This window comes from Pleurodeles waltl, chromosome 5 (genome assembly GCF_031143425.1).
Source record: "Pleurodeles waltl isolate 20211129_DDA chromosome 5, aPleWal1.hap1.20221129, whole genome shotgun sequence".
Taxonomy (NCBI): domain Eukaryota; kingdom Metazoa; phylum Chordata; class Amphibia; order Caudata; family Salamandridae; genus Pleurodeles; species Pleurodeles waltl.
In genome coordinates, this window is record NC_090444.1 from 1203108920 (window position 1) to 1203135693 (window position 26774).

General features: G+C 42.8%; 2 protein-coding genes across 3 annotated transcripts in view; one reads left to right on the forward strand and one right to left on the reverse strand.

Annotated features, from left to right (window-relative positions):
- The window catches only part of PPIL6 (peptidylprolyl isomerase like 6), a 213458-nt gene extending 202983 nt beyond the window's left edge, over positions 1 to 10475 (reverse strand). The window contains exon 1 of the mRNA XM_069235469.1: positions 10193 to 10475. Coding sequence (XP_069091570.1) covers positions 10193 to 10306 — 114 coding nt within the window. The 5' untranslated portion in view covers positions 10307 to 10475. The remainder of the gene's footprint in view (positions 1 to 10192) is intronic.
- A 138-nt stretch (positions 10476 to 10613) lies between these two features.
- ZBTB24 (zinc finger and BTB domain containing 24) overlaps positions 10614 to 26774 on the forward strand; it is a 70831-nt gene continuing 54670 nt past the window's right edge. The window contains exons 1-4 of one of the 2 annotated variants that reach the window (XM_069235467.1): positions 10614 to 10801; positions 12130 to 13111; positions 15880 to 16047; positions 18721 to 18804. In XM_069235467.1, the coding sequence (XP_069091568.1) occupies positions 12160 to 13111; positions 15880 to 16047; positions 18721 to 18804 (1204 nt within the window). In that variant the 5' untranslated portion in view covers positions 10614 to 10801; positions 12130 to 12159. Of the gene's footprint in view, positions 10802 to 10925; positions 11123 to 12129; positions 13112 to 15879; positions 16048 to 18720; positions 18805 to 26774 lie in introns of those variants that run through there. The other variant, XM_069235468.1, reaches the window with a different exon arrangement.

Genomic DNA, 26774 nt, shown 5'->3' on the forward strand with positions numbered 1-26774 from the left:
GTTCCAATTTTTTTGCAGTCTGCCTAAGATCACAACAGTTGACAACCATGTTTAACCACAAGTTTGTTTCTAACATTGTAGTTAGCCAAGGGAGAAAAGGATCTCTGCAGAATACAGGGGTACAGTCTAGGATGCCCACATTGTAACACTTATAAACAATGCCTTAACATTTATGGAGTGGAAGGCTCTCACATCCCCAGGGTGTAAACTAGGGCAGTCGTATGAAGATTAAAAATAAGAGAGGCCGAGATCTGTGCTTCTGTTATTTCTATATTTGTGTAAATCCTACTAGACAGATGTTGCTTGCTGTACCTGAACCCATTTCTTACAATATAAAGTTTTAACTGATTTTACAGAATTAATTCCTCATTCTTGTGGTTTGCTCAACAGTACCCCCTGTATGCAGTGTACTTAACCGTAAACCCCTGATCACTAAGTCTAAGTGAATTAAGGTCTTGCTGTAAATATATTTGTGAACTTTAAGTCACGGCCAACTCTGCTTTGCATGTTTCTGAGGTCAACACAATGAGCACCATTTCATTATGTAATAATGACGCGTGGCATATTAGTTCCAGCATTTAGAGACCGCAAAATGGTGACATTTAACACAATATAAAAGGAGTAACCATTAAAACAAGCATCGGCAAAACCAATCGTTCTGACTTCTTTATGACAGTACTTCTTCACTGACTGGCAACCTTCGGTGTGTGGGTGAATGAAAATGAGAAAGTGGCAATGGATGGATCAAGGGATAAATGGATGAAAGTTTGAGTGGCTGTGTAGCTGGATTAATGGATGAGTGAGTGCATGGAGTTGAAGAGATTGGCGGAGAAAGCCGGCTCCTTACACCAACTGGATTGCAGTAATGTCTATCACCATTGCCCCCAGTCATTGATACATCCACTCATCATCTTACCAATTAACCTATCCAAGCAATTACCCATCTGTCACTCTTTCATCAACATAAGCACTCGCTGAACTATTCACCCAGCTATCCATGTATTGCCTCACCCACACATCCATTACAAATACATTCATCTATGTACTCACTTGTCCATACTTTCATTCACTCGTCCTTTCATTCACTCGTCCTTCCATGCACTCAGTCACTCACCCCTTCATTCATTCATCAGTGTGATCATTCCATTTGTTGCGATTACTTACTTTCTTTCTGCCAGGCCTCTGAAACCTCTGATCCATCACCCACGACCCCAACCATATATATTATATATAAATAAAAAAACCTCTTGTGGCGGGAAGCGGGAGTCTTGACGGCGAATGAGTTGCTTAGCAAATACGTTTATTGCCAAAGCAGGACCCACGACTGCACCAGCGCCAGTCAGCTCCTGGAACCAACAGTAACTGAATATCCCCACTACAACCAATGCAATCCCAGTTCCATAAGAGAAGTTTAGCATTACACAACAAGCATTGTAACATCCAAAGTACAACATGAACAGAAGCAAATAAACAATGAGTATGAACACTACATCACCTCCTTCCCTTCAAACAAACAATACAACAAACAACTTCATTCAAAATGTATTCACGAAGTCTAAGAGGCAAATTAATGACCCGTGAACTACGAGTGGACACGGGTTCTAGTCCACTTTCAAAAGAACAGGAAGCACTGTCTCCACCGGTTACGTTATTTGCTGTCCTGTTTCCATAAAACTAGTATAAGAAACACTGTTTTTACAAGTTGCATTACTTTGCCCTAATTTTCTAACAATAGTATCTCCAACATCAGTCAATAGCATGGAATAACACTGCCTCTATTGCACCATCCTTTTCCTTCCAACAGAACAGAAGCCTTAGTGGCCTTGACAATCTTCACAGGCAAAGAGTACGTGGACTCACCCTTACATACTCTAAATGTTTTTTTAATCAACACCTGGCCATTTACATTGATAGCAACTTCTTTAGCATTTCTCCTGCAATCATAATATTTTTTATGTTTAGGTTGTGTCCCTAGTACTCTAGATTTAATAGAAAAAGTATCATCATCGTCTTTTGAACTGCACCTTTCTTTTAAAACACCCAACATCCACTCTGGTGTAAGTTTTGTTCTTGGATCTCTCCCTCTAAGCAGCTTAAAAGGACTAACTCAAGTTGTAGAATGAGGAGTTGTCAAATACGTCCAAATTGTGTTTTGTAAAAATTGCGATACATCAGAGTTCGTTGCCAAGGCAGTCTGAATTCCATCTTTCAGAACACGATTAGCTGTCTCAACTAAACCATTAGAAGAGGGACTGTACAAAGTCATTTGTAGATGTTTAATGTTATGTTAATTCATGAAATCAACCATTTGTGTTGACACAAAATGCATGCCGTTTTCAGTGACAATTATACTAACTGTCCCTTCTATCCTAAATATTCTGTCAAGAAAGAAAATTACTGTGTCAGTATTTGTACGCATTGTACAAAAGAGTAATAAATCAATTTTGAGAAATAGTCTACAGCAACAATTAGATATTTTTTGTCTCTTGGCAAAAGACTGAATGGTCCAGAGAAATCAAAGGCTACCTTCTCCCAAGGTTTCTCAGGAAAAGGAACCGGACATTAAGGCTTAGTAACGGTTTCCCAACGTTTGTCAGAGACAATACACTCAAGGCATTTATCTATACATTTTTAAACCGGTTTGTCAACACCAGGCCACCAATGTGCCAACCTTAATTTCTTACAAGTTGCTGAAATTCCCATATGACCTTCGTGAGCAATTCTAAAGCATCTGAGTTCCCCAGTTAAATTTTTCCCAGATGGCCATCTTGTTCTTTAAAATGTCTACACCTTGGATAACACTTCATCTCCGGCCGTGGCTGTTACCCATTCATCCTCTGTAATATGACCATTGGGAGCAGCTAGCACATCCACCAAAGCTACAACACATTTTTGTTCAGAATCAACAACCAACAATGTAACATAAGGTAGTGGTATACAGGATAGGCAATCAGCCCAAATGTTCTTGCCCGTTGAATATATTTAACTACTAATTCATACTCCTGTAATTTAGACAGCAAACAAACCAAATGTGCAGATGGCTTGCCTAACCCATTAACATTCAACAAAAAGACGAGAGGTTTGTGATCTGTATACAAATCACAAGTGGTGCCCCATATGTAAGTTTTGCATTTTTGTACCGCCCACACATGCGCCAAAGCTTCTCTCTCAATGGTGCTATAGTTGGTCTCAGCATCACTAAGAGTTCTAGAAGCAAATGCTGCAGTGTTCTCGTGGCAATTGACCCACTGCCCAAACACTGTCCCCAGACCTTTTTGACTGGCATCAACCATAATTAATGGTTTTCCTGATGGATGAAATGCTTGTAAGGCTGGAGCTGACAGCAGTTCCTTAACACTATTGATTTCATTGTTCCACTCAAATTTGTTACCTTTCTTGAGAAGAGATCACAAAGGCTGTACTGTCATAACATAACCAGGCACAAACCTGGCATAGTACTTGCATAGTCCCAAAAATGAGCGTAAAACATCTTTATCAGTAGGTGGCAAGGCACGTCAGTGAAAATTAAGATGTCATCCTGAAGTGCCTGAACTTGAGGCAAATCACAAAACAAATCATCCATCCTCTTTTGGAAGACGCTTGCTGCGGATTCAAGTCCAAACGGCAAACGCAAATACTTGAAAGCCCCAAATGGAGTGGCAAATGTGGTTAAACTCTGAGAATCCTCACTCAAAGGAATCTGGTGATATGCAGAATGAAGATCAATGGTTGAGAAAACCCTTGAACATCCAATACTTGCAATCATCTCTTATATATGAGGAAGGGGATGGCAATCCACTAGTATGTTTTGATTCCGCGACCTCAAGTCTACACATAACCTTAATTCACCAGGTATTTTTTTGTGAGACCAACTGGAGAGACCTAGTCTGAGGAATCTGTTGTAGCAATTATTCCTTCAGATTCCAACCTCTGTAACAAATGTTTTAAATCTTCCTCACATTTAATTGTACTGGTCCCACCTGTGCACCACCAGGGTTGCACCTTTCTTTAACCTTAATGCTATGCTCAAACCCTCATACTGTATCCACTTGGTCTTTAAAAACTTCAGGAAACAAAGTGACCATCTGATCTGTAATATTGCTAGTCATTCCTACACATGATACAAGCTCATGCAATCTTTCAGAAGGTAAATCTCCCAACAAAACAGGAATGTCATGACCAGGCCACAAGATAATTCCAAGTCTGGCCAGATCCCTTCACCCTAGAATGTCCCTACTTCTGACAGCTACATAGATCTTAGTAGTCATCGATCTACCTAAACATTGCAAAGTGGACCAAAAGAAACCTAATAGATCAATGTCATGGTCATCAAATGCTTTAGGGTTGACATCAGGAGAATTCAACACCAACAAATCAGGCCATAATTTGTAAAATGTGTGATCAGCTAATGAGGTGATTTGTGCAGCAGAATCTGCTAACACAGTAATAGTTTTGCCATCAATAATGACTTCACATATAGCCCCTTTAATATGTTTTTCAGGCTTACTTAAATTCGCATTTCGAAGTTCAACTGTTAATAAGACATTTGAGAACCCATTGGTACATTTCAAAATTTCCTCGTACAAATCAGTGGTATCCTCGGTGTGCACATAACTTATTCTCACTTTGTTATCACTGCCCTTGTTACTCAACACACCTCTACATACCCCTTGGAAGTGTCCAATTTTGCGATACCGATTGCACCTTTTGCCAATTGCAGGACAAGAAGAATCATTGCCAATGTGACTTTTGGAACCATAATGGTAACACATTCTCCTATTCCTCCCTTCTTGTCTGTGTTCCTTTATTTTGTTTCACCTGTTTACTATCCACTGCATATAGCACTCCTTCCTCAAGCACACAGTTTAAGGAGGTTTGTCCTCCATGATTTGCTAAAGCCTTGAAAGTAATTATAGATCTCTCTATACTTTTCTCTATGTCAATAGCCTCTTCAAGGGAGGGATTATGACAAGTCAAAACACGTTTTTCGATCTTTTTTGAAAAACAATAGAAAACTAATTGGTCACGTATATGTATATCGACATTACTCCCAAATTCACACTTGGATGCTAGCACCTGCAAATTAGCAACATACTCTTCCACAGTTTCGTCACACATTTGCTTACACATGGCAAAGTTAAACCTTTCTAATAACACACTGGAGTCATCTGAATATTGTTTTCTCGTTCTCTCCTTTTCCTCAATGTATCTGTTCCAAGGCGTATTACCACTCAGAGGTACGAGAATGAGAGGCAAATTGCCAAAAACATGCTGACCGGCAAAACCAAGATGATTTAACATAGCGCCATCTTCCTGTCAGGAGAATATCCATTGGCATCAATAGCTGTGTGGTAATTTTCAAATATACGCAGCAATTCAGACCCATTAATCTTCGGTTTTTCAGGTCTGTGTAAAAATGCTGGTGGTTCAACTACTCCTTGACTAGTGGCCATGGTAAACAAATGAACAGATGTAAACAAGTACTCCTTAACAGGAAGATAATGAAGGATAGATAAATTACCTTGCACCCTTATGCTTATACAAATGCTACAGCACGTCCCGAGGTGCTGCCTCTGTGTTGTCAGTTTTTTTCTTCAGAAGTTGCTCAGGTAGTGAGCATAGAAGAATCCTTAAACCGATCCAAGATGGCCACCATGCAGTGTGACCTGATGCAAGGCGATGACGAGAGCGTGCAAAGACAGACAGTGGAGACAGTGCAACAACCTACACGGCAGCGTCACAGAAGAACACATCTCATGAAGATGGCCTCCAGCACACAAGTGGAATCACGTGGCAGAAATGGAACACAGGCCATAAGTCAAATGGAAACAAACAATCAGGTAAGACTAATTAGCGCTGCAACTTGAAATCGTTACCTTTGTGAATAATATCTCCCAAAATACCAGCAAAACACCACAGTAGCAATCTGGGAAGAACTTTATCAAAGCTTATCGGTGGGTCCTCTGCAAATGAATGGCCGCTTACCACTACCCTACTCCTGGTACTAATAAATGTAGCGGAAAGCTTGAGTCCTGGCGGTGAATTGAAAAAAGATGTTCTTTCCAGTCAAGGAGTTGCTTTGAAAATATGTTTATTGCGAAAGCAGGACCCACGACTGCACCAGCACTGGTCAGCTCCTGGAATCGACAGTAACTGAATATCTCTCGGTTCCAGAACCCCACCTCAACCAATGCAATCCCAGGTCCATAAAATAATTTTAGCATTAGACAACAAACATTGTAAAATCCAAAGTATAACATGAACAGAGGCAAATAAACAATGAGTATGAACACTACACTATTTTCTAGCTCCTACCAAATAGAGCTAGGCCAGGTAGGAAACACAGATAGGTCAATTTCATGCTCAGTTTTTTCATTCAATATATTTTCCTTCTGTTCACTATTTATATATAGTACTATGTATGATCATTGCTACATATTTTCTTCACTTTTGGCATGTAATAGAAGACAACGCTTTCATGGAATCGGTTAGAAAAGCAATCACTAATTACACAGGCACTGTTTCTTCGCCTATGCTTTAACGGGAAGCATTCAAAGAAGTTGTGAGAGAAGTTAAGTACTGGAATGACAACAGGAGCCCGAAAGGCAATTGCAGGTGACCTTGCAAAAGTCTGTTCTGCAGTGGCTGGAAAGAGAGACAATCATGTATAGCAGGCCATCTTAAAAAGGCCATTGACAAACAAGCTGATTTACATTTATGTTGCATTGGCTTGGCTGCATATACAGCCAAAAAAAACACTCAGAGGGTGAAAAAGCTGGTAAATTACTAGCATAGGTAATCCAATCTCAGTGCTCACATGCCCCATCCACTCTATCAAAGACTCCTCTCTATCAAAGACCACTCCAGCAGCCTAGCCCTTACCCAACAGGAGATTAATGTTGATTTCAAACAATATTACAAGACACTGTACTAATCAGAAGCCAGTCCTGGTGCTGAGATTATGAAAGTATTCCTGGGGGAATTCCTATGTCTCCATTGCCACTTGAGCACCCCTCCTGACTACAACAAACATGGCAATAGTTACCTCAGTAATAAAACCCAAACCCAAGCCCGAAATCCTGGCCTTATGCCAGCTATTGTCAATCCTAAACAGGGAGTATAGGATGATACCCTAAAGTGGAATTACATGCTCACCATGCTCAGAGGGGTTGGTTTGGTATTTCCAATACTGCACTGCATCAGCCACTTTTACGCCAAACCCACAACTAATGCTAAAACAGGCAGCCACATATCCGAAAGTTATGCAATGGCTGGGGGTACAAGAAAGGGCTGTCCCTTATTCCCATTATTGTTCATCCTGGCAATCAAACCTCTGGCAATACTGCGTACCCCAGAAACGACTGGTGAATACAGCTGGCTGACTGTGTTCAGGGTGTGTCCCTTTAAGCAGATGATATACTTTTCTACTTGTGGGATGTTAAAAAGAATTTGACTTTAATGGCAGACACTATGCACGTATTTAGGAGGACACCGGCCCAAAGGTCAACACAAGTAAATCTTGCATTTATAGTAAAAGACCCACATAGCCACATTCAAGATGAAAATGTTTTAGAGCCTTCTTTATTATGTTAATAATCTCCCACTCCTAACCCCAGGAAACTCTTTTGAAAGCTGGATTCACTGTTGAGTAACATGATATCGGGGGCAGGCAGGAGGCGTGTGGCACTGGCCTATTTGAAAATCTCAACACACAACAGAGAACTCAAGAGCACCGGACTTTCAGTGTTACCACTAGATCTATCAAGATTATATAAATTAACATGCCAGAATTCTACAGTGATTGGAATGGGTTATTGATTAATTAATCAATCAGGTTCTTGTAAAATACGGCTAATCACCCGTAAAGGTCTTGAGGCACCAAGGGGGGTAGTAGCAGTTCAGTCGAAGAGCCAGGTCTTGAGGTTCTTCTTGAATTGAGGTAGTGAGGTTGGTTGCCTGAGGTGTAGCGGAAGAACGTTCCAGGTTTGAGCAGCGAGGTAAGAGAAGGATCTTTCTCCAGCTGAGTTCTTGCAGATCTTGGGGGTTGTGGCGAGGGCCAGTTGGGCGGAGTGGAGGTGTCTGGTGGGCATGTAGAAGGTCAGGCGGTGGCTGAGGTATGATGGTCTGATGTTGTGGAGGGCCTGGTAGGCATGCTTAAGGAGCTTGAAGGTGATTTTTTAGTTGATCCGGAACCAGTGAAGGTCTCTCAGGTGAGCAGTGATGTGGCTGCGGCGAGGGATGTCCAGGATGAGCCTGGCCGAGACGTTCTGGATTCTCTGCAGTTTCTTTTGGAGCTTTTGGGTGATGCCAGCACAGAGTGCATTGCCGTAGTCCAACTTTCTGCTGACAAGTGCCTGGGTGACTGTTCTCCTGGACTCGATGGGGATCCATTTGAAAAACTTTCTGACCAGTGGGAGAGTGAGGAAACAAAAGGATGAGACAACATTGATTTGGCGGTTCATTGAGAGCGGGGAGTTGAGGATGATGTTCAGGTTGCGTGCCTGGTCAGTGGGTGTGTGTGTGTGTGGTTGCGAGCACTGGGGGCCACCAGGAGTCGTCCCAGGCAGAGGGGGTGGAGTCTAGGCTGAGTACCTCATTTTTGTCAGAGATGAGTTTCCGGCAGCTGTCCTTTATCCAGGCAGCGACTGCCTTCTTTCCCTTGTGGAAGTTGCTTTTGGCGGTGTAGGTTGGTCTTTGAGGGACAGGATCATCTGGGTGTTGTCAGCATAGAAGACAATGTTAAGTCTGTGGTTTCTGACAATGTTCGCAAACGGGGACATGTAGATGTTGAAGAGAGTGGGGCTCAGAGAGGAGCCCTGAGGAACTCCGCAGCTGATCTCTGTCGGTTTTGATGAGAACAGTGGGAGCCTGACTTTCTGGATTCAACCACTAAGGAAGGAGCGGATCCACTCAAAGGCTTTGACGCGGATGCTGGTGTCGTGGAATCTGGTGGAGAGGGTGTGGTGGGAGACGGTACTGAAGGTGGCGGAGAGGTTCAGGAGGATGAGGACTGAGGTTTTGCCTTGTTCGAGGAGAGTGCAGATGTCATCCATTGTTGCAAGGAATGTGGTTGCAGTGCTGTAGTTGCTTCTGAAGCCTGATTAGGAGGGGCCCAAGGTGTGGTTGGTCTTGATGAATTCTGTGAGTTGGGCTTTGATGGCCTTCTTGATGACCTCGACTGGGAAGGGGAGGAGTAAGATGGGTCTGTAGTTTTTGAGGTCCGTCAGGTCGGCGGAGGGTTTTTTCTGCAGGGGGGGTTGATTTCTGCATGTTTCCCGTCTTCCGGGAAGGTGCCTGACTAGATAAAGCAGTCAATGGTGTGGCATAGTACAGGGTGATGGTGGAACCGGTTTGGTTGAAGATGTGATGGGGGCATAGGTCCGAGGGGGCTCCGGAGTGAGTGGTATTCATGATCTTTAGGGTGTCAACAGCGTTGAGGATGGCCTCTCTTTTTTACTATGCACATTACTGTTAAAGTACTTATGAAGAACAATGATAGTACTCGGATTTATGCATAATTGAGGTATATGTTTAAAACTCTTCACCAAATAAATGCAGTAGGACTCACTAGCAGAAATGTACGAGGAAAGGTATTTTCAATCATGCCAACATTTGGAAACAAGGAATAAGGGGACAGTGAAAAACATTGAGGAGATTTATTTTCTCCATTGACTGAATACGTGAAACAGAGGCAGTTTTAGGCGGGAGACACCTAAAATAAAACCATTTTTCCATACAAAAATTGAGCCTCTCGTATGAATCGGGTTAGTTAGAATGTTAACAACTTCAGGAGTGCCGGTGTACAACTGTTGGGAATGAAGGACATTAAATTTACATAGGAAAAAAAACATGTTTGTTCCAAGATTAGCGCCGTGCCTTTATCTTAACCAAGAACGCGGCATTATTTGTATGTGTCCGAGCGGTGTTACAGCCCTCCAGCATTTTGCAGGGCATGCTGAAATGCCATCACATATTATCTCGCGCATTTGTTGAAGGGGAGCAGCACGTTTTCTTTTCACATCTACGTGAGGCAGTCTGGAATGCCTTACTGAGGAGTAGTTGATACACTAATGCATTTTTGGTCAGACGGGAGACGTTTGGTCAGGCTCCATTGGTGATGAAAGGCAAAGGAGAGGCACAGAACTTCACGGCGTGGAACTTCAGTCGCATCTTGAGCGTTCCCTGCTCTTACCTGCGCAGCGCACACGGCGGACTGAAATTCAGGCTCCCGTTGGAGACCCACCACGTGCACGTTCAATGGCTCGGTGAAAGAGGGCACAGGAGGGCATACTCGCGCGCAATACATTGTGCACTAGATTCCTAATACTTGTCTGCTGCGTGCCTGCCAGGGACGCGCGTCAACAAACTCGTGGCTTCACCATAGCAACCCCCGACGCCGTGGCTCCTGCTCCGAGAACACGTCACCAAAATACTCCAATCAGATTACGTGATTAGCAAATTCCAATGACGACCAATAATTCTCTAGCCGGTGGCAGTCCTCTAAATCTGTGAGCGAATTGACCTATCAAAATGAAAGGGTGGAGTTTTCGAGCGAACCAAAGACCAGGAAACGTCAATTGGAAATATTTTACATCAGGAAGTAGAAAGAGACTCGAAGCGAAACAGTAGCGTTGTCTTTTAGTTGTGCTCTCTGAAATATATTACAGATTAAGTATGCTGTACTCAGTGGTTGAAATGGAACTATAGAAGTGCAGGCACTCACCATGAGAGTGCCTGATTCCCGGTGAAAAATGCAAATAATCTCCTGTTAAAAATAGCGCGCCCATGCAGAAAAGTGCAGGTACTTTAAATTATAATTACCAAGATGGCTGCCACTTTCGACAGTATCTTTTCTTGTTACCACCGATAAGGGATGGCAGTCTCTTTTCTATATTCTCGGACTCGTTCATCGGTTGTCTCTCTTTAGTTTCCACTACTTTAGTCGTGTTATGTGTTTTTACTCCACATGATTCTAAGCGCCTTCTGCCTTATGGCTCTTGTGCATTTTCTGTTTTTGGCACTTAAGGTTTTTTTCTGTTGCGGCTTCCTAGGTCTCACACTAGGGAGTAGTCAAAGGGAGGGATAGATGACTTTAACTTCTGCCAGCTGGGAGTGACAGAAGGTGGGTGCACTTTACACTGTTCCAGATTTGATTTTATATGGGATCAATAATTATTTGTGTTTACACGAGCAAGGTGCTGGTTTAATCGATTTACCTTGACGTCATGTCGAGCATAATTGTCAAATGGGAGCGCAACTTTTTTCCCCAGCTCTGGCATTTCATTCTGCAAATAGGTTTGGGTTGTAGATGTAAGGTAGGTATTGCAACAAAAACACAGGATCTATATAATTGTTTCCCCCATGTAACTTAAAGCATGGGCGAATACATTTTGAGGACAAGCATGCGTTTACTAAATTCTTAAAAAGATTTTTTTCAGTGATAACAGCTAACGGACAGGCAGAAGTAAACATTGAACAATATATTTCATATCTGCCTAACAATTCCGCCTTTGTCTTCTATGTTGTATGACCCTTACTAACATTTTAAATAACAAAGTGATTTTGGAGGGCATCTTGGAAGATTTTCAGTTTTCTACTGCTCTGTGCTTGTGAGTGTATTAAACCATTTTCTCAGATTAGGCAAGACGTTCCACTTACTAATAGTTACATATGCTGCAAAGAAGAGTCCAGGTCTCTTACCGATCAGCAGGAAATAGGTCACCTAATGTATAGGGTTATTTGTTCTCTTCTCAGCTCTTAGGTGAGCCTCACTTAAACCACTGCTGTTGGCCATCTTCGAAATTGATGTCTTTAGCAAAACACCATTCTGCCCCAGAGTTAAGCACATAGCAGATCACCTCGCAAGCACACAACAGTTAAGAGCCAGTGAGTAACAGGGGCAGGCCATTATAGCCGAAATAAGCGAAACACTTTTACCCTGACTTAAATGACCCCAGGTTTTTGTCCATTCACGACAAATGATAAACTAAGTACACACATTCTAAGCTCCAGAGATACAGTATTTACAAATGTAATACATGATGAAGTAAAACAATTCTTGTGTTGTTTAACACTGGTATTTCGTAAAAGTGTGAAATAATGTGTCAACTGTTTTCTTGGATCTTGTAGGCTTAAAGAACGGAATTCCTAAAAAAAAAAATGACATCAACTGTTCCAGATGTCGTAACCGAAAACCTTATTTTTATTTGCTCTCGTAGTCACAAAGATACAGTGTTGGCTGGTTTTGAGGAGCAAAGGAAAAAAGACTTTCTTTGTGACATCACATTAATTGTGGAAAATGTGCAATTCAGAGCACACAAGGCAGTACTCGCTGCCACTAGTGAATACTTCTCTATGATGTTTGCAAGTGAGGGTGAGGTAGGACAGTCAATTTATGTTATGGAAGGTATGGTGGCTGACACGTTTGGTGCACTGCTAGCTTTCATCTACACCGGAATTCTCCATGCAAGTGAAAAGACAGCTGAGCAAATTGTCGCAACCGCACAATTATTGAAGGTGAATGACTTGGTGAAGGCCTTCACAGACAACCAGAACAGCTGCTGCCCCGTAAAAACCTCGACCAGTATGTTGGATGCAGTCTCAACTAATGCTGGAGACAAGGGATTTGGCGACCTACCTAAGCGGAAGCGTGGAAGACCGAGGAAACTTATGCAGTCTCATCAGGGAAAATTAGGAATGATAACTGCCAGTGATACCCACGTTGTAGAAGATGGTGTGGTTCATGAGAATCTGAACTTAGAAGAAGGGTTCTCAAAAGAAAATAGGGACTTCAACAAAAATATGCGAGAAGGACCAAAAGTTGAGGCAACTGAGCTCACTAAACTAACTGTGTCTTCTTATGGACCAGTGGCAGATGAGAATTCCAGTCCAGAATCCCACTGGAAATCAACCGGTCATAGCCGCTGCAGTAAGCGAAGGATACAGAGGTCCATAAAGCTTAGAGATTATAAACTTTTGTGTGATGATGATGATGATCGTCGAGTAGCAACAGGAAAGAAAAAGGTCAAAGAACCTGCGACCCAGTGCAAGGATTGTGGCAAAGTGTTCAAATATAGTCACTTCTTGGCTATTCACCAGAGGACCCACACAGGTGAGACAGTGTGCAAGACATGTAAAGTAATGACAACATGCTAAGCTATTTTTTTTAGTATGACTTAGATGTCAACTTTCATCATGCTAAAAGTGTGACTTTCAGCCACTCCTGATTTTTTTTCTTCATTTGCACTATTCATTTACAAATCAATGCCTATAGTGGGCAACAGTGAAGCTACACATTCTAGCATGCTTATTGTTGATGGCTGTCTAAAAGTCTCCTTCATGACCCATGATTAGTTGATAACTATGGGCCAGGCTTGACAGTCGATGTCTACCCTTGAGTGATGGTGTTTATTTCTGTCTTTTATTTTGGCTGTTAGTAGGTCCTACCATATTTAATGGAATACCAGCAAATCTATCTCATTGTTAAAACAAGCTTTGGTAAAGCCAAAAGGTCTTTTGACCTTATGGCTTTGCCAGTGTTTTTCGCCAAAGCCTTGCAGCATTGACTAAAAAAAAAAACGAAATGAAAAAAAGCAGACTGACTTGTACATGTGCATGCACATATATGCATCATGATGCTGTGGTAGGCGAGCGTGATGTATGAGGACACATATAACCTGATGCTGCCATCATGTAATTTATTTTCTTATTTAATAGTCCAAGATACTGAAAAAAAGCCAGGTTAGGGGAAATAATGGACGAGTTATGGGTGGGGTAGTAGGAGGGAGACATATGGAGCATGTGAGGGGTTGGGCATTTCAGGGAGGAAACCAGGGAGAGATCGCAATCACATGCATTCTAATGGAATTAGTTGCTAAAAGATGCAAAAAACATGCTAAAAGAAAAAAGATGCTGGCACAAAGCGCACTGTTTAGTATGTTCCACAAAAGGGCTTGCGACAAGTGTCAACTACAAAAGTTCTCTGGAGGTGGGACCTAAAACTTCTTGCAGACTTACTGGCCTCCGTTTGTCATAGGCTTGTACCAACAGTAATAGATCCTCAAGAACAGTTGCACTCTGCCCGAAACACTTTTTCTCAAATTGTAAACTGTTTTAGTATGATGTGTTGTATTGTCTATTTTATTTGCATAAGTCTTTTGCCAAAGAGCTTTCATAAATTACCTACAAAATGATTAAGTACAGAATTATGTACTAACATGACTCAAGGAAAAGAAGAGAAGGTGTAGGCAGCCCATAGAGAAAGAGAGAAAAAATCACAGTCTATGGGCCCGGCGCACGAAGGAATAGCAGCGCTATTTAGTGTAGGGGATGGAGAGTGGAAAGAATGTTCTGGAAGCACACATGATTAGATACACGCAAAGATTAAGGGGAGGGAACCGGACCGCAAGTACATTTCTACGAAGTACAAAGGAGGTAAAAATAAAGACTGACAGAAAAATGCAGCCTTCAATGCGAGGCAAGAGAACAGAAATACAAGTGGTTAACTCTAGGCTATTGATTAGCCTGAAGGCACAATTGAGAGGCACAATGATCAAGACGATAGAATAAGAATGTTGCACTAGAAAATGAAACATAGGGCCACATTTTATAATTATTGAGTAATCTGAATAACTGAAATCCGCAAATGTGGGCAATATAACTAATGTGGGTTGAGAAACTAAGGGAAGAGACAAAGATAATACCTAGGTTCTGAAAAGAAGGGGGGCTAGAAGATAGCAAGCAAGGTAGACTTATTTTGAGGACAAGCATGTGCTTGCTAACTTCTTAAATATAATATTTTTTTCAGAGAGAACAACAAACATGTACAGACACAGTTAAACACTGAACAATATATTTAATATCTGTCTAACAGCTCAGACTTTGTCTTCTACGTTGCCATATCCGTACTAGATTTTAAATCACAAAGCGATTTTGGAAGGCAACTTGAAATATTTTAAATTTTCGTTTGCACTGTACTTGTGAATGTATGAGTGCATGTGAAGAGAAACCACAAGATGACAAAAGATTAAATAACTCCGAGCTTACTTGAGTCATGCAGTTTCGAGCAGCTGAAATACAGGAATACGAGTAAAAGAAAAACAGAAGGGGAAAGATAATGAAATATAGAAATTACCAGCATACAATTGACAGGAAAGACTCACAGAAGTACTGAGAAAAGCAAGAGGAGAAATATAGATGGAAATTAAGAGAGGGATCTAAGTATATTTGACCAGGAGATTTTAGTCAAGGTCTATATTTTTTAAATAAAAATGAACGGTTCTTTTATGCCACAACCCTACATTTCAAGTAGAATAAATGGTGCAATCAACTGGTTTATATGAGGAAACAAAGCTCTGAAGGAGTGGGGAATGCGACCCCTGAGAGCAAAGAACTGGCTTGTAAGAAAGTCTTAGAATTTAGCAGAACAGAATGCAAATAAATGCTTAAAGTAAGTATGAACTTGTTTCCGTTTCGTAAAGTACAAACTGGATATTTAAACTCTACTGATTGAAATTGGTGCATCATAAAACATTGGATTGTTGCCTGCATTCTTTGGTCTGGATGCTACCGGCCCTTTTGGCTAAAACGTGGCATGGAGATCTGAATAAATGAGCTGATACGAGAATTTAACATGACCATGGAAGTCAGTTGATTGTATCTGAAAGCAGTTCTTGCCTTCTTTATAATGAGTCTGCTGTTACCACACAGACCTATCGCGATGGGTTTTAATTTCTCGAAGGTAAATTCCTTCTACATGGGCATAATTAGTACAAATATTACTCTTGTCAGGAAGGAAACAACCAAATGCATGGTTTAATTTAAATATCTTTGAAGTTCTATTTGTATGGTTTTACCCAAATGTTTCCCCTACTTTTTCAGGAGAGCGCCCTTTTAAATGCATCGAGTGCGGTAAAGCCTTTTCGCAGAAACACTCCCTTCAGGTTCACGAGAGGATGCACACCGGGCAGCGTCCCTACACCTGTACTGTGTGCAGTAAAGCTTTGACGACAAAACACTCGCTTTTGGAACACATGAGCCTTCATGCAGGTAAACATTCCCAAGTGAATAGTATTACATCACTGTGCTTTACTCTCTTGATAACAAATAGACTATCTCTACCTGCCATATAGCCTCAGCCTCGTTTTCAGAAAATCGGTGGGCATTTAACTTGGACACATCGAGTGATGAGGATGCACCTTGAAGGGTTCCATGTAAAAAAAAAATATATATATATTTAAATATATAACTATATACATGTATATATGTGTGTGTATGTATGTGTGTATATATATATATATATATATATATATATATAAGAAAGAAGTGACTCAAACTTTCTTGGATATTACATTTTCTTGTGGCTCTTTGTATCCTTTGGGATCCAGATTTTTGCCCTGGCTGGCTGTTGTTTTCTTGTGATCCTGCATCTTCCAGTATATATATATATATACATATATATATATACATATATATATATAGTTTGTGGAAGACTGGTAAGACTCTTGAGCTGCAAAATCTTTAGCTCCACCTGCTCTAAGGCGCATCGGCACATCGGCATGACAATAAATCCAGTATCACATTGTTTTCATTTTCAAAGCTACTTTGTAGTGCTGAGGGCAGGAACAAGCTCCTCAAAATATACTGTTCCGAAATCCCGGCAGCGCAAACACAGCACTATTGCTGTTTCACACTCTTCTCAGAGCATTGTAGGCGGCCAAACAGAATCACGGTCTGAATAATTTATCAATATGTATAGGAGGCCTCTATAGGTCATTGAAGTGCAGAGAAAGATCCCGTCATGGGAAGATATTGGTATGGTAAACGTCAAGAAAAATATAGAATTTCTATTTATTTTCTCTGTAGCCAACACCTTTTGGATGCTTTTTTAGGTCCAGAAAGTACCCTTACCACATTTCTATACACTTTTCTGAAGCCGAAGTACTTCAGAAGCAAAAAGTACAACTGTTTTTGTAACCTGGTAATCCCCCACAGCATTGCCATTCTTGGACATAAGCATTACCAGGTCAGTTGTGGTGTGCATTGTAATCCTTGGGGGAGGGACTTTATGTATTATGTCATTCATTCCATCACAGCATATCTGATGATGTTTAAGGTGCAGTATAGTGCATTACTACTTAGGGTATAGTGACTCTCTAAAGGTCTTTCAGGCATAAGCCCACAGGTCCTAACAATGTATGCTGTGTGTGCATATTGTCATAACAATGTGGTAAAATATAACTGCACGTTCTTACACGGAAAAGCATACACAAATGATTGCATCACCGCTATGCAATTCACTAATGGGTTTATGCTGTGGTCTTGTGTAAACTCTCTAAAGATAGTGTAAACTCTCTAAAGATGGTGGTCATGCTACCATGCTTAGCAACAGGGCCCTAATCAACTATGCCCAGCAACAAGTTAATGGGTGTTCTCACCTACTAATCGGTTATCATGAACGCCTCACACAGAAGTGGGATCAGCAAGCCATGGCTGTTAAGCAACCGCAGCAACTAAGCATTAAACTACATAACGTTATCTCTACCATAAGGACGGAGATACCCATGTCAACATGCCGTCACTGCCTCAGGAATACTTTTTGGCTGATCAGCCAGCGTCTAGTCGCATGTGCTTTACTAAGGAATGAGGTAAAGCTTTATGTAGCTCAGCAGATCTGGATATGAATCTTCGATAGGATTTTGCTAACTAACCATAATGTTTGCTATTTTTATAGTATTCTATTAAGTTTTGTTTGCCTTTACTAGTGTTTGTATTATATTCATAACAATCCTGATCCTTGTTGTACAATAAGTTAAGATATACTAAATTCCCATTAATAAAACCTGTTGTGTGTCTGTACTGTATTGGGACGGGTATGAGAACAGGATAAGTACATCAAAAATCTTCTGAGTTATTTGAAAGTTTTGTTCTCCTTCAAAAGCTTCTCTTACAAATGCATATAGCCCATAGGGAACAGTGTGATATACTCGTCTGTTTTCTCTTTCTCTACAGAGAGATGGCTATGTCCAACACTCTGGGTGCTGGAGAAACCTAACCAGATAGTGCATAGAAAAAAAAACAAGTTAATTGTCATCTTTGGACAACAGCGCCCACGAGCAAAAAAAGAAACGAGTGGAAAATGAGAAAAGATGATTTAACAAAATAAAATAAAGTTAGCTTTAAAAAAAAAAACTTTGCAATTTTGTTTGTCCTGCTGGGCACGCTTTTTTTCCAGTCACAAGCCTTCTGATAGCGGGGCACAGGAGGTTAGAACAAAATAAGACCTCAATCACGCCAGGAGCAGCGGATGGGCACTAATTAACTAGAATCAATTAGAGCTTGATCCCTGCTCCACACAGAAAAACACAAATGATGCCAGGCGTGCCTTGACGAATTACAAGGCTGTAAAGAAGAGTGCCACGCAAACCAACAAATGCTGAGCGTCAAGCAGGCTCCAGGTGCTTTACTGAACACAACAGTGTCTTGTATGCGAGACGCATGCGCAAGCACGACCCTAAAAAGGGGAGTGGGGATGCCCAACAGAGCTATCCTTGAATCACTCTCATTTTTGGTAGGCAATGCTAAACAGCCAGTGCAGAACTTGTGCCACACATTTTCCTAGTTACTGTTTGTCCATTGAACTAACAATTTATTTGTTTAAATTGTGTTGGACTACATATTGTGAATTTTGTTTTCAAATCAAGCTTTGTTTTATTTTGGCAGGACAGAAAGCCTTTACTTGTGACCAGTGTGGGAAGTATTTCAGCCAGAAGAGGCAGCTAAAAAGTCACTATCGAGTACACACAGGTATTGCCTATGGAAGGATGAGGGTGTAACTTGAAACTGATCATACTTCAACAGATGTTGTGTTCTCTGCAACATTTATTACTTGACCAGAGGATGTCTTTCCAAAAAGGTGATCATGGTATAAATTACAAGCTGATAAGAGCATTCCATCTTAGAATCCTTTATACCTCAAATTACTAATTCTTTTTAGAAACAGCAGTGCTTATATTGCACAGAATTAATCACATTTCTCTAGAACAAATGATCATGTAATCCTTTTAAAATGCTTCTGCAATTTAGCCAGGGCTAACAGTTTCTGATTAAACTGGTCTGTTGTAAAAGCTATAAAATGACTGCAGGTATGAGGTAACTGGGCCAACTTATCTTTGCCTCTCCCTGATAAATGAAGTCCTGGAAACTTTAAACATTTAGGTAGGTTTGCCTGCATTTTCATGCTAGAGAAGACTGGTGTCTGTTTTGTGCAGTATACAACCTGTTATTTCAGAACCTCACAATTTTTTGTGTCGAAAAATGTCCCTGCATCATCTATGAAAAAGATGGGGCTGAATGCCCTTCCCAACCTAGTGCCTCTCCCTAGATGACAGCCGACTCAGTGTGCCAGCATGCTGACATGAGTCACTATACCAGCACCATGGGAGTGTCACCACTCAAGTCACCCAGGTACACATATATAATCCATGCACAGCCTGCAGTTAGATGTCTTGAGTTCATGGGCAACAAACAGCACCTCTTTTTTTCTGTGTAGAGATTGGGAAGTGAGCACTTCAGAGGGTCTGGAAGGGTTTGTGGTAGGTACATCAAAACACTCCTCTGCAGTAACTGAAACTAAATCTCTGCAATTGAAACTCCAAACTAATAAGTCCCATTTGAAATATAGCATTGACAACTATTGCACTTTGTATTGTATCCTTTGCAGACACGAGCTTTGGTGATACTGTTGTTTACGTGATACTTTTGCAATGATAGCTTTGAATACTTGCACTATAAAGTTGTGAATACCTATTGACATTAGCCCTAGACACCAGTACTGACTGTTCCTGTATTACTTAAATGGTCTATTTATGTTTGGGGTCCTAACTGTGGCTAGGAACCTGCTAGAGACTTCTGGTTTACGTTGCCTGTCTTCCTTTTATGTGGTTTATAAAGTTATTTTCTGTCAGTAGTAACGCAGTAACAGGAGTGATGTCCCTTTTCACTGGTATCATTGCTAACTGCATTATAAGGCTCTGAATATGAGGTGATGTGAGAGAGTTACTGCACCCTTGGGGGTAATTTTTGCATTACTAGTAATTGTGATCCCTGCACAATCTCTTGGTTGCAGAGGGATCAGAATGTGCCCTCTACTTCTTAAATGGGGCCTAAGTGTCTATGGCTGCATCAACTCCTCGAATAAGCCTTTGACTGCTTTCCTGCATTACCTAGAGAGAGTGAAATGCTACAACAGGGTACTTAAAAAAAAAAAAGTATTTTATTGATTTTATTAAAACATGCAAAACATACTAAAGATATTTTACCCTCCCTCACCCCATCTCTCCCCAGAGTTGCCATGCTCAAACAGCAGAAGTACTGGTCCATCTTTTCCATACTTTATTAATTTTTTTGGGACATCCTCTGCCTTTATATATCTCCTTCTCTTGAGTACAACTTAGCTCTATTTCTCCTTCCCAGTCTGCCATTCTAGGGACTCCTGCTATTCGCCATGTGCGTGCTATTTCTCTTTTCGCCCATAGGAGTCCTAGATTTAACAATGTTCATTGATAGAATTGGCATCCGTTTCTGGCCATATTCCCACTAGTGCTCTCGCACAAATTTCTCCAATGGTATACCAGTAGTCTCGTCTAAGCGCTGGTTCACTTTCTCCCAGAATTTAGTCAACTTTAGGCACTCCCATAGAGTGTGGTATAGTGTTCCCTCCTGCCCACGTTGCCGTAAACAAGATGAGTCATGGATCTTTCTTCTAACATTTAAATGTGTTCTGGTGTAATAAACTCTATGCAATATTTTTAACTGTATTAATTTATTTCTGGCTTTGATCGCTACTTGTTTGAGGAGTTGTAACGCTTCTTCCCATTCATATGCCTCTATTTCGCCCATGCCTTTCTGCCACTAACGGGGTACTTTTTTCTCGCCGTATGTCTATTTGTTTTAATGATACCATCATTGATAGTAACCTTACATTGAGGTAATCAATAATTTGGGGGTACTTGATCATACAATTTGGGTTAAACAGTGGTTTCAGGACACCACTGGTAAACTGTCTCGATTGTGTCAAAAAAGACCCATTAATCCCTCACTGTCCTGACACCTATGATGAGGTGAGGTGGATCGATAACTCTGGGTGGCTGTGTATCACGTTAATGTGTCAGACACACAGGGGCCAAACCATTTAATTCTTTGAATATACGTGTCCGTAGCTTGTAAAAGGCCTTTCTCTTCGTAGAGTGTCAGCCATCAAGGGGATTGTAAAATGAGCTAGTGGTATGCCTGGGTAGATTGTTCATTGTTTTTTTTTTTGTGTTGTAATTTTTTATTTCCATATAGCATAACAACAGACAAAGGTAAATAATCCACCATCAGAGCAACTGCATGCTATACACTGTGAGAAACTGAGAACATCCCGCTAGATACAAAGAATTAGCAGAATAAGAAAGAGTGACAAGCATAAATATGATAACAAATGAAAAATCACTGATAATGCGTGTCTGTATCTGAACTAGATTGTTCAATGTTTTACTAGCGACTGGGTAATGGGGGAGGCCTGCTAGAAAGCTGTGACAGTAGTCCAGTTTACTGAGTGCTATTAAGTTGTTGAGTGTTTGGTCCTATTGATTTGTATGTGTGGGCCTATTTTGCTCATGTTGAGTAACTGAAAGTATGCTGTTGTAGCTGTGTTGGAATAAAGAATTCGATTTTCAATAACGTGCACAACATACCCTAAGGTTTCTGTCCAAAAGACCACATTTCGACCCTAACGTTTCCGTCCAAAAGGCCACATTTCTGAGAGATATGGGGAAAACGCATAGTTTCAGTAAGAAAGATGGATCTTGATGGGGAGGGAAAGTAGAGGGCTTGTCTTTTAGTGCAGTTCATAATGGTGGCAGTATTGCGTCACTAAGGATGAGGACCAAATGTAGGAAGGGGAAAAAAACATAGATATCGATGGCATTAAGGTGATTTGATAGCCCAAATCAAATAATATAACTGAAGGAGATGCTGTAGAGTGTGGAAAGGGGGGTCCACGTTCAAATCCTTGCGGGATACCTACTGGATGTAGGGTGGGTGTTGATATCTTTGAGTCCCAGGAGACTGAGAAAGAATGGTGGAAGGGTGTGATTTGAGCCATTTATGTGCTAGACCTGTGAGGCTTAGTGAGTGTAGAGAAGAAAGGAGAGTAGGATGTGTCAAAGGAGGTGGATATGTTTAAAAGTATAATGTTGAAAGTAAGGTTATTGTCATGGGCATTGGTAATCCATATGCAGATGTGGGGCAGCGATGTTTCTTAGTAGCGAAGGGATAGGAAACCTGATTGAAAGAAGCTGAATAGGGTGTTTGATGGTAGGCAGAGTATGAGGAGATTAAAAAACAATAATTGCAGTATTTTGCAGAAAAGAGGAGTTGAAACATTTGGCGATAATTAGAGGTAGAACCACTACAAGTTGTGTAAATGCCAGATGGAAGAACATTGTTAAAAAGAGGTCGACCAAAGAAGACCACTGGATGTGATGGCAAAAGGTTTGATGCTCAGGGACCCCAGAGGGTGTGATGCTGCACAGGATAGCTTGGTGGCTTTGATAATTGCAATGGGTCCAGTCAGTGATTAATAAAATGTAAGGGTATATGCAATATGGTTGGTTGTGGTGGGGTGTAAGCGGGTGGTAGTGTTGCAGTAAGTAGTGTAATCATGGTGTCTCTTATTGTAATAACTTTAGAGGAGTACATGGCAAAATGATTAGCTAATAAGCATGGCTCATTGATAAGTGAGCATGGAGGAGAGTATAAGTTTTTAGCAATGCATGCAAGTTGTTCAGGCTGAGATAAAATGAGGTGAAGTGATAAGGCTTTGAAGGATGAAGATCTGTGCAATAATGTTGTCAACGCTTACTATACATCAAGTTTTGAGGAGGTGTTTTTGCTGCACACTTAGGCATAATACATCTCATTTTTGTTGCTTTTCCAAAGTGAATTCCAAGGATGTGGACATGAGGTGGCGTTAGTAAAGGCGCCTAAGGGATAAAGGGGGTCATTACAACATTGGCGGTAAAAGACGCTTACCGCCGTGCAGAAGACCGCCAATACACCGCCGCGGAATTCCGCAACAGCTATTATGACCCACATCTTGGAACCCGCCGAAATTCAGACACCCACACAAGTCCGCCACACCAAAGGTCAGTGATAAACTGGCGAAAACAAAACCTCCACCTCCACCTCCACGCCTACAGAAACACGCCCATGCTATTACGACCCACAAATCCACGCGGCGGTCTTTCAACCGTGGTATTCCATTGGCGGTACACACCGCCGCGCTCAAAATACACACACATCTCCAAAACACCGCCACATTGGACAATTCCAAATACACACACCTGATACACATACAAACACCACTCCCACACACCCAACACTATATAAAACACAAACCCACATCACCCACAAACCCCTACGACCACAATTTATTCACGAAGGCCAGAGAGACAGCACAGAATAGACAATCCCACCACACAGAGGCACACAACACCATCACCCACACAACATCCATGCACAAAACACCACACACCACTACACATCACCACACACATCAACACTCACACCGCCCCACACATCACACACACCACCCCATGTCACGCCAAAGACACCCCCGCTTTTCCGAGGAGGAGCTCAGGGTCATGGTGGAGGAAATCCTACGGGTAGAGCCACAGCTATTTGGCTCACAGGTGCAGCACACATCCATAGCCAGGAAGATGGAGCTATGGCGAAGAATCGTGGACAGGGTCAACGCTGTGGGACAGCATCCAAGAAATCGGGAGGACATCAGGAAGAGGTGGAACGACCTACGGGGGAAGGTGCGTTCAGCGGTCTCCAGGCACAACATCGCGGTTCAGCGGACTGGCGGCGGATCCCCACCTCCTCCCCCACAACTAACAACATGGGAGGAGCAAGTCTTGACCATCATGCATCCAGAGGGCCTCGGAGGAGTCGGTGGAGGAATGGACACTGGTAAGTCAATTCGTAACTATCATATCCCCCACCCTACCTGCATGCTATCACACACCCCCACCCTCACACCCTCCCCTATCACCCAAACTCCTCACTAATGTACTAAGAACACAAACCACACATCCCAACACCAAGCCCTGCATGACACAACTAAGCATGGACACCCATCACTAAAGCATGCTCACTGCACATACCCATAACAACCCCTAACCATCATCACACAAGCCCCCACACAGAAATGCTTGCACTGGGGTACACGCTCACCCACCCATTGCACACCATGACACACACACACATGCAATAATCATGCTCTTATGCCCCTGCAGGATCACGAAGGACCGTCACCACCCCGGAGGGTCCAGACAACTCCACTCCACCCACAGAAGAGGCCCACAGTGACAATAGCAGCTCTGCTCTACTGGATCCTGATGACCAGCCCGGACCATCGTGGGCCTCGGGACAGTCGGTTCCCCTCGCACAGGCACAGCCCAACACCGACCTTCCACCCTCTGGTAACACCAGCACAGCACCCACCCAGCGGGCCCAAACCTTCGTACCCAGGACAGGTCAATCAGCTGTGTGTCCACCACTACAGGGAACCCAGGATAACCCACCACCCCAACCACAACAGGGACCTGGGGGCAGTGGTAGTGGGCACACGGTCCAGGGGACCGAGGCACAGGAACACAGGGGAACTGGGAGGGCTGCTGTGCGACAGGGGGCGGACAGGCCAAGGGAACTCACTCTCCACAAGGCCCTCTCCTCCATCATGGGAGCATACCACCACTCCCAGGAGACAATGGCGACGGTCCTGGTCAAGTTTCAGGAGACCCAGCGCCTGCAGGAGGAACAGTATTTGGGCTTCAGGGAGGAACTCAAGACCATCAGCTCCACCTTGGGCACCATCGTAGGGGTGCTGAAGGACATACAGCAGACCTTGAGGGACACCGTGGCACTCCAAGGGGCCCCTGACACTAGCATGGACGATGAACTGCCCACCACCTCCGCCGGCGCTAGTGAACAGGATGCCCCGCCACAAGACCACCACACCAGCACCCCACCCCCTGCAGACGGACAACCACCACGTAAGCGGTCCCTGAGATCCAGGAACAGGACAGAGCAAGATGGCAAGACCCCCGCCAGGAAATGAGACCACCCTGATTGTCCTCCCACTGTCCCACTTTGTTACCCTGTCCATACTTAAACTGCCCCAGCTCCACTTCCTTTGCCCATATGGCCAGTGCACCTGTGAGACTAATAGACTGGACTCTGCCATGGACATTCCTCCACCATCACCCATCACCATTTTACAACCCCCCTCCAATTTTGAGCACTTCAATAAACACCCTTGAACCACAAAACAATGTTGAGTCAGTCTATGATTTGGTAAATTGTATTATCAATGACAGTGTCAAAATGCGTTTCTAGTTGTAAAGGCAAAATACCTATGTCACACATCACAGTCCTTGAAGGATGCATGCAGATGACACACGTTGGTAAGCACACCTGTGAAACCGTAATGTAAAGGAACAACTCAGTTACCAAATAATCCTATGAAATTACACACAGGATAGAGGAAGACGTGTGACAGTGAATGTAATGGTAAAAATGAAATGTTCTCACCTGTGTGTCACTGGAAATATTGCTGTATGACTGACTCCCTGTTGTTGTTGTCTTCTTCCTCAGCTTCCTCCTCATCACTGTCCACAGGCTCCACAGCTGCCACAACACCGTCATCTGGACCATCTTCCTGCAGAAAAGGCACCTGGCGTCGCAAAGCAAGATTGTGAAGCATCAAGCAGGCGATGATGATCTGGCACACCTTCTTCGGTGAGTAGAATAGGGAACCACCTGTCATATGGAGGCACCTGAATCTGGCCTTCAGGAGGCCGAAGGTGCGTTCGATCACCCTCCTAGTCCGCCCATGGGCCTCATTGTAGCGTTCCTCTGCCCTGGTCCTGGGATTCCTCACTGGGGTCAATAGCCAGGACAGGTTGGGGTAACCAGAGTCCCCTAATAGCCACACACGGTGCCTCTGGAGTTGACCCATCATATCAGGGATGCTGCTATTCCGCAGGATGTAGGCGTCATGCACTGAGCCAGGGAACATAGCATTTACCTGGGAGATGTACTGGTCTGCCAAACATACCATCTGTACATTCATGGAATGATAACTCTTCCGGTTCCTGTACACCTGTTCACTCCTGTGGGGGGGGACCAGAGCTACATGGGTCCCATCAATAGCACCTATGATGTTGGGGATATGTCAAAGGGCATAGAAGTCACCTTTCACTGTAGCCAAATCTTCCACCTCAGGGAAAATGATGTATCTCCTTACGTGTTTCAGCAGGGCAGACAACACTCTGGACAACACGTTGGAAAACATAGGCTGGGACATCCCTGATGCCATGGCCACTGTTGTCTGAAAAGAGCCACTTGCAAGGAAATGGAGCACTGACAGCACCTGCACGTCAGGGGGTTTCCAGTGGGATGGCGGATTGGTGAAATCAGGCCTGGCTCCAACTGGGTACATAGTTCCTGGATAGTGGCACGGTCAAACCTGTAGGTGACGATTAAATGTCGCTCCTCCATTGTCAACAGGTCCACCAGCGGTCGGTACACCGGAGGATTCCGCCATCTTCTCAATTGTCCCAAATGACGGTGCCTAGGAAGGACAACTGCGACCACAGAGTCAACTATTTACCAGGTATGTACCCACAGTTACACAGAACACAACACCAACCACAAAACCCTTC